Source organism: Cryptotermes secundus, unplaced genomic scaffold (genome assembly GCF_002891405.2).
Source record: "Cryptotermes secundus unplaced genomic scaffold, Csec_1.0 scaffold1105, whole genome shotgun sequence".
NCBI lineage: Eukaryota > Metazoa > Arthropoda > Insecta > Blattodea > Kalotermitidae > Cryptotermes > Cryptotermes secundus.
The window spans coordinates 110,492-119,361 of NW_019718631.1; the positions used below are offsets into that span (position 1 = coordinate 110,492).

An 8,870-nucleotide genomic window follows, 5' to 3' on the forward strand; every position below is an offset into this window, starting at 1 on the left:
GAAGATTGGCAGGGGAAACCGAAGTACTCGGAGGAAACCTGCACCAGCGCCACTTTGTCCACCACAAATTCCACTTGACCAGACTCGGGATCGAACCCGGGCCGCCGCAGTGGGAAGCCAGCGACTAACCGCTTGAGCTATGGCGCGGCCAAGTAAGTAAGTACTACGATTCGTCAACTATTTTTATTCAGTGAATAGTTTCGTTTCTTCAACTCCCTCATGAACAGGAGCACTGCATATTTCAGAAGTAGCAAAGCAAGCCCCGTGTCACACGCTCATGCGTCAGATATCAATAAATTACGTAGCACACAATGACCGAGCAGGAGTTACCGGAGCAACTATACAACCCGTGGATTAATAACGGATGGCATAACTGAAGGTGCTACAGGATTCAATACTTTGCAGACCGGAAGTGACCGCGCGCACCAACAGACAGCAAAGGCAGAGCAAATTTCACGCTTATGGTACATGACAAATTCCAAGTGGTATTTAGCAATATTACACGGCAACCTTTGGTCTTCAAACTGCCTTTTGTCACCTGGAACACTGAAGCGTACTGTCATGTGAACCTATGACGATTCAATACGGATATAACAATGAAAGGTATGCTACTTCCTTTTTCACAGAATTCGACTTTATTTAGGAGAAGTCCAACATGTGGCAAAGCTACGACAATTTCGAATGAAGAAAGACCTACAATTAGGCTCTGTCGTACAAATCAATCGTTCTGTGTACCAACTCGGACAGAACGATGGGTGATTACATCATGAAGAATGAGATAGGAAGGCCATGTAACACGAGTGGGGGAAATGAGAAATGCGTTCAAAATTTTATTCAGCAATCCTTATTCGAAGAGGGAAGATTTATAATGAAATGAATATCAAAACGCAGAATGCGAGGGTGTGGACTCGACTCAGATGGCTTAAGACTGGGTCGAATCAGAGACTTTTGTGAGGACAGTAATGAATCTTAGGGTAACAGGAGGGAACAGTACTTAGTCACAATAAAAACCCCGTACCGTGGACCCAGAAAATGGTCAAGGCCGATAAATTTTCTTACCGGGCTGTTTTGGGAAGATACAGTAGATGATTTAACGAAACTGCTTTTCCATTTTATTTATGTATTTATTCAATGAAGATTTTTGCCTGAGAATACAGTATATATATCGTCGGATGGTAACATGGCTATAAAAAATGCATTGGAAAGGTTATACTAGGATTCGGTCGTGACCTATTATAAAGTAAAAGTAAAGTTGTCGCTCACACAAAAACAAACTCCGTGGCCTGTAGTCAGCAAGCGAACTATACCGACCGAGCGACCGCCGCTTATCAGCCTGAGTTGAACACATGTTACTGAATGGAGCAGCGCAAATTGACGAGTTGCCGTTTCCTCAATTTGCGCTACTCCATTCCGTAACGTGTGTTAAACTCAGTCTGATAACAGTTCTCAGAAATTGAGGTTGCGTTGCGGTTGCCAGTTTCCTTGGTGTGTCCTCGCCCTTAATCGATTATCGCCACGAAACTAGAAACTAAAAATATGAACAAGTTTTGCGGCCGCAAAATGCATATTTATATTACAATAAAATCAATTTTTTTTAAAAAATCCATTATTTATCGAATAACACACAGAATTTCTTGACTCTATGATAAGCGGCGCTACAGCCGCTACCATTTCGGAAGTTTGCACTGACGCCATCTTGATATTAAATTGATGGCTGATTTTTTGGATACACAGAAATTATTATGCAGGTGGGTTAGCCGCACGCAAACACACACACACACAAGTGATGTGAACGAAGGAAAATACTAACTTATTTGGTTTCTTGTGGCAATAAACGTAACATACACACTGATCACGTTGGCACTGGGAACATTAAGGGAACAGTAAAGGCTGATTGAAACTTCTACCCACTCACTTTCCGGAAAACTTTGCCTCACACTAATGCTGTTCGGTGTATGTGTAACAAAAGAACACACCTTCAGTTCATCTGCACGCTAGACATGGAGATGTGTTATGAGTTCGAGACGGTAGCACTTGATGTAACATTGCCAAATGACTATCTCTTGTGTATTTGTGTTCCTGCAATCATGAGTAACAGTTATCGCTTTGGAATTCGTATCACAGGTAGACGGACACAAAAGGCCAGCAAAGACAGGATGACAGGTGAAAAGCAGAAAAATATATTTCATATCTACTGCCATCAGTTGAACCGGAAAGCTCCGCGCTATACTACAGCACAAAGGAATCATATCCTGCATACACAAACAAACAGGATTTGCGACTGAAGAAAGTTTAATATACGTGCGTTTGTAGCTACAAAACTACAGGCAGACCTAACGACAATGACTACTGAAACTGAATCACACTAATAATGTGTCTAGGGATTTACAGCTTCCTTGCACAGACTACATAAAAGGAATGAGAAATGAGGATTTTTATATTAAATTCCACATTGATGTATTGTTATTCAGTATCTATGTACATAAGAACCATTACAGCATCACAGCAGGATTGCCTAGGTCGGCATAGCGACCAGACTTCGGCTGAATGGCCAGAGAATTGCTGTTCGATTCCCGAAGGCTGAGACTTAGCTCATATCCACAGAGCCCAGACCGGCTCTGGAGCACAACTACCCTACTATCCGATAGGTACCGGAGGTCCTTCTCCAAGGTTAAAGTGGTCGAGGCACGAAGCTGACCACTCACCCCTCACTCAGAGTGGCAACTTTACCTTTCTGTTAACAAAATACAACACTCGCCATAATGATAATATTTTAGTTAAAAGAACCCAACCTTACATAAGCGAGCAATCAAAGGGTCACGTACTCTTGACTGCAACATAACATAGGAATTTACAATGTATTTTTGGCCATGTAAATATAAAACTGTTTAAATTATATTACCAACAGCTAGACAAAAAGAAACAAACTTCGTGGTCTGTAGTCCGCAAGCGAACTATACCGACCGAGTGACCGCCGCTTGTCGGCGAAGTTAGTGCCAACTTTAGCGGATAGAGTATGTCGCGTGGTCAGCGCAACGGATCCCCATGGCCGTTAATTTCTGGTTTCTAGACCGGGGCCGCTATTTCCTTGAAATAGCTCCTCAATTGTCCTCACGAGGCTGAGTGGACCCAGTTCAAGATCCACTACTTCTCAGAAAATTTGGTAGCACGGGAATCGAACCCGGACCTCCGGATCTGTAGCCAGGAACTCTGGTCACTAGACCACAGAGGTTTGTGGACTGAAATCACGGAGTTAGTTAGTTGGTTGGTGACGTCCAGCAAGTGTGAAAGAAAGAAATACACAAATTTGCCTAAAGCATTTATATTACTTGCGAATACAAAAACTTCTGTCACTGAGGATCCGTTCTTAAAGTTTCTGTGTCGATTCTGATAACACACTGTTGTTAAGTAAATCAATTACCAATATGCATTTACAATCTGAGAACTAAATAAATATATTAAATCATCACTCCAAGCAATACGTGGCAAATGTTTTCAAAGTGAATTGTACAGTACCCCCCCACATCCGCGCCACCACCCACAGACCCTTAGTTTAAGTATCCCTCTTATACTCCACCTTGCAGAGCCGGACAAAGGTAACGCGACAATACCTGCTCAGACGGGCCCGTTCGAAACGCGTGGTGCGAGATGTCTATATTCATGATCGTGTGGGTTCATTCAATAAATATATTGCATTTGAAAGATTTTAAATCTGGCGTTGGATTATGGTCATATTTAAACGAAATAGAAAGCAAAAGAACTATGATTATGCAACGTTATACAGATCCTGATTAGCTTCGAGAGAATATTATTATTATCTGCAGTAAGCAACACCGAGGCAAACGAGGTATGCAGAATGCCGAAGAACGGATCTGGTAAGCGTAAGAAAGCTTTGCTCAAAATTGGAGTAGAGACATCCTTAACATCCAGGCCAACGTGACGTTACTGCGAGGTATTTGGGAAAACGGTTTCCGGCAGTGGCACCATCGCCTCATGAAGTGCATAGCTTCACAAGGAGACTATTTCGAAGGCCACAGAAGCCGCTAGTTCTCAGGCAAGCAAATTTTGCTTTCACAGGACCATTCCTGGAATTAAATTGTCGCACCTTGTATATAAATTTCAGTTAAACTGAACTATAAGAACTAAATGCAAAGGGAAGCTCATGCTGCACCCTGACCACATGAAAGCGCAGCTCAGAACAGATGTTTCTAGCTTCCACATAAAGTCTACAGATGCTGACAACAGCTATTACTTTTAAACCCGTTGACATATGTCACGTGTTGTGTAGATACGATAGAAAGGCTGGAATTCGTGAACACAGTAATGAAACTTCGAGTTCCGTAAAACTGGAGAACGTTTTGACCGCGTAAGAGACCATAAGATTCCCAAGAAGACCCTGATAGGTATTTTTTTATTGCTAGTGGGGTGGGACTAAGTCCCTTGTACTGCGGCCACTTCTGGCCTATTGTACCAGCCCCATATGATAGGTGAGGGTGATTTGGAAGAGGAAGACCGTGGCCTATTGTAAGACACTATCCCAGTACAATAGCATATGTAATCTAACGATGACTGTTTCGATGATGGTGCTCTGGGTTGTGACACCCTGTAGTCTTGCAGTTGTATGCACCTACATTGTGTTACAGCCCGAAGAGAACAACCTGCAGCAGCTAATCTATCTGTCAAATTACTTTAAACATTTTCATGTCTACTGGTATATGAGATTCCGCCAAACACAACTGCACTCAAGGTCGCAGTGCGGGGGCAGGTTTCTGTGGCCCAGCCCTTACATACATACAACTGTATATACTTTCGTATATGCATCAATACATAGCTAGTGCAGTGCCAATGTTTATATTTCTATCTTAAAGGTAAAGTTGCCCCTGTGGTTAACTAATTAAGCACAACTCCATGAAGGCGTATGGGGGAGCGGATGTATAGATCCACATTTTCTTCGCCTGAGTACTGGCTGGAGATGGTCAGCTTCACGCTCCTGCCGCTTTACTCCCGGGGAAAGAGCCCATGATACCCAATGTATAGGAGGTTGGGTAGACCCCAGAGCCTGTCTGGACGACATGCAGAAGAGAACATTCTTGAACATACCTGGACTCGAACTCCAACCCCTTTGTCGTCCAGCCCGTAACCAGTCGCTATACCGACTACGTTATGTAATTTGTATTGTTATATTACTTATGTGAATATGCAGGATGCATTCTTTTCTCTAAAATGTTAAACTTTTGTTATACTTAAAATGTTTGAATGGCCAAATTTTTTTCCAAGTTTTCAGAATTACTTACTCAACAATTTTAGTGATATTTAGAGAATTCCGTGTCGATTCAGAGTCACATGTGTTTCAGTCCTGACAACATGACATCCTCCCAGCCACCGCACACATAATGCCCTCCCGCCGAACCGACTCAGCTCGATGTAACTTAATCATCACGTGCTCAAGTGGGAGTCAGAGGAAAATGACAATTCAAGAGACAAAGTGAGTTGTGGTGATACAAGCAATTGTTGCGTGCGCGACAGAACGAAACGAGAATGATGCAGACTTGCATGCACTTCACTTTATCGAGTTACTGTACAGATATGAGGGGATAGGCAACACAACTCTGTTACTACAGGTTTCATTTTATCCTTTAAAATTATAGAGCAGAACAAATTTTCGCTTCTTCCATGGAATGTACGACATAAACTGTTTCTGACTGACTCGATTACGCTAATCAGAAACACGAGAAGACACAATCCTCTCCACGAAAGATATGTTGACGTATAACAGAATTTTCTCATATAATGGCTGACAAATATTATAAGAAATTTAAGAGGCGAAAAGGAGAGAAACAGCGTTTTGGATCAAAGTTCAAAACGCAAAATTTTAACGTGATGGAAAATTTGTGTCAGATTTGGGATCAGCATATTAAAAATATGTTTCCTTTTACATTTTGTAATGCTAGTGGGGTGGGACTAAGCCCCTTGTACTGCGGTCACTTCTGTATATTGAGCTGCTGTCTGAACCAGCCGTTTTCACATGGCATGGCCTACCTCATAATGAATGACAGGTTAGGTTTTCACAAAGTCTGTGCACGATGGGTGCCGCGCATGCTGACCCCACAACACAAAATGCAGAGAATGGGTCTGGCATTACAGCATCTCAATTGCTATCGCGAAGAAGGACACGATATGCTAGCCTGAACTGTCACAGGTGATGAGTCTTGGGTTCACCATTACGCGCCCGAGACAAAGCGTGCGTCAATGCAGTGGAAACATCCTGCGTCGCCTGCCAAAAAGAAGTTTAAGGTGACACCATCCTCCAGGAAAGTGATTTTCACAGTCTTCTGGGATCACGAAGGCATACTGCTCACCGCATTCCAGCCTCAAGGACAAACCGTAAATGCCGACTCCTACTGTAACATCCTCAGGAAACTTCGTAAGGCCATTCAACGGAAGAGACCAGGACTCCTCACCAAAGGCGTGTTGCCCTTGCATGACAACGCGCGTCCCCATACAGCCAACAAGACAAATGAGACGCTGCGAAATTTCAAGTGGGAAGTCCTCGAGCATCCTCCGTATAGCCCCGACCTTGCTCCAAATGACTTCCATTTGTTCGGCCCTCTTAAACATCATCTTTCGGCTGAACATTTTTCCGACGATGAAGCTGTAGTAAGGGAAGTCACCGCCTCGTTCCGACAGCAGCCCAAAGATTTTTATGCTGCTGGTTTTCAGGGGCTTGTGAAACGATGGGACAAGTGCCTCAATGTACAGGGAGATTATGTTGATAAATAAACGCATTTTTCAATTCAGTACTCTTGTTTAAGTTCTATATCAATTTTAACTTACTTATTGACTTACCTACGTATTTCATATGATGTAACGTACAATGCGTCATTTTCGAGAAAACTGATGAACTCTGACATGAGCTTCACCTAAAATTGGGATTATACTGGACTGATATCAATCACAATTAAAATTTCCCCCAAACTTTAATGTAGATCCCCCAAGAGCAAAATTTAATCAAAATTCCTTTAGGTAGTTTTCAAGATGAAGAATGCTGGTGGATGAGGAGATGGAATGAAAGCATTGCGTCTTCGTTTCATGCACTTCACGTAAGGAGTGCTTGAAATGTACTGAAATAAATTTAATGATAAGAAGATTACCTGATTTCCTTCTTCAGTTCTGCCAACTGTTCCTGGTTCACAAGGTCAACTTTGTTAACGATGATCAAATCGGCCAGAGCAACCTGCCTGAAAAACAGGAAGATAACAAGCTATTAACTAAGCAAATATCCTAATTTGTAACTTTATTCCAATAAGTTGCAGTGATAAACAGTGTCATATTATGAAAGAGTCACCATATGGTCCCCAAAACAGCAGCAGTAAGAGCATAAATTTATGTATTTATTCATTTTATTCCGTCTTCAGAACAGAAAGTATGGGCAAACCACACGTTCGTCCTTTATTACAATATGTTTCGGCTCATTAAGCCAACATCAGGCATTTGACTTCTTTACACTCAGCTGTATCAGTCTGCCAGTAGTGCTTACATACTGGAATACTGGCTTTTTAATGGTATACAAAGCCGATACATATGAAGAGGTATGCTCACCTCCAAGGTCCAATAGTAACTGTTAAAACGTTAAACCACTAAAATCAAAATAAAGAAATTTCACACATATAAAGTAAAATATTTATACACTTATGACCAAGGAAGCTCTGGATGGGCTCGGTGACTTCAAAGTAGGAGGGCAAATTATTCAAACTGTGAAATATGCAGATGACCTTGTGTTAATGGCTAAGGAAGAAACTGTGCTACAGGGCATGATTGATAGACTAATTGAAATTGGAAGGTGCTATGGCATGGAAATGAATGTGGAGAAAACAAAAGTAATGANTGATAAGAAGATTACCTGATTTCCTTCTTCAGTTCTGCCAACTGTTCCTGGTTCACAAGGTCAACTTTGTTAACGATGATCAAATCGGCCAGAGCAACCTGCCTGAAAAACAGGAAGATAACAAGCTATTAACTAAGCAAATATCCTAATTTGTAACTTTATTCCAATAAGTTGCAGTGATAAACAGTGTCATATTATGAAAGAGTCACCATATGGTCCCCAAAACAGCAGCAGTAAGAGCATAAATTTATGTATTTATTCATTTTATTCCGTCTTCAGAACAGAAAGTATGGGCAAACCACACGTTCGTCCTTTATTACAATATGTTTCGGCTCATAAGCCAACATCAGGCATTTGACTTCTTTACATTCAGCTGTATCAGTCTGCCAGTAGTGCTTACATACTGGAATACTGGCTTTTTAATGGTATACAAAGCCGATACATATGAAGAGGTATGCTCACCTCCAAGGTCCAATATTAACTGTTAAAATGTTAAACCATTAAGATCAAAATAAAGAAATTTCACACATACAAAGTAAAATATTTATGCACTTGTGAGCTGAGAATGACCTCACTCAAAAGAATATTATTACAGGATGTGACGCCGTGTAGTTTGGTAGATGTTTACCGATTTTTCTAAATACATGTTGCCTCTGCCCCGGGGTTGAAAGGTTAAGGTGGCACGTTCCTCTGAAACGTCGGTACGCATCTAGAAGACTACTATTACGGGACGTGACGCCGTGTAGTCTGGTAGATGTTTACCGATGTTTCTAAAAACATGTTGCCTCTGCCCCCCGGGTTGAAAGGTTGAGTTGGCACGTTCTTCTGAAACGTCGGTACGCAACTACCAGACAACAGGGTGTCGCATCCCGGGGACAATTGTCCTCATAGTCTGCGAGAACACCGGCCAGTAACGCCGACTCCATGACCAATATTCGAAACATGAACTGCTACCGCTGTGACAAGTTGCCGGAGCGATCAACGA

At 42.0% G+C, this 8,870-nt stretch overlaps 1 protein-coding gene across 2 annotated transcripts in view; it reads right to left on the reverse strand.

Annotated features, from left to right (window-relative positions):
- Positions 1 to 8,870, reverse strand: part of LOC111862849 (COBW domain-containing protein 1) — a 107,555-nt gene that overhangs the window by 71,618 nt on the left and 27,067 nt on the right. For both annotated transcript variants that reach the window (XM_023848599.2, XM_023848587.2), the window contains exon 7: positions 7,901 to 7,987. In XM_023848599.2, the coding sequence (XP_023704367.1) occupies positions 7,901 to 7,987 (87 nt within the window). The remainder of the gene's footprint in view (positions 1 to 7,900; positions 7,988 to 8,870) is intronic.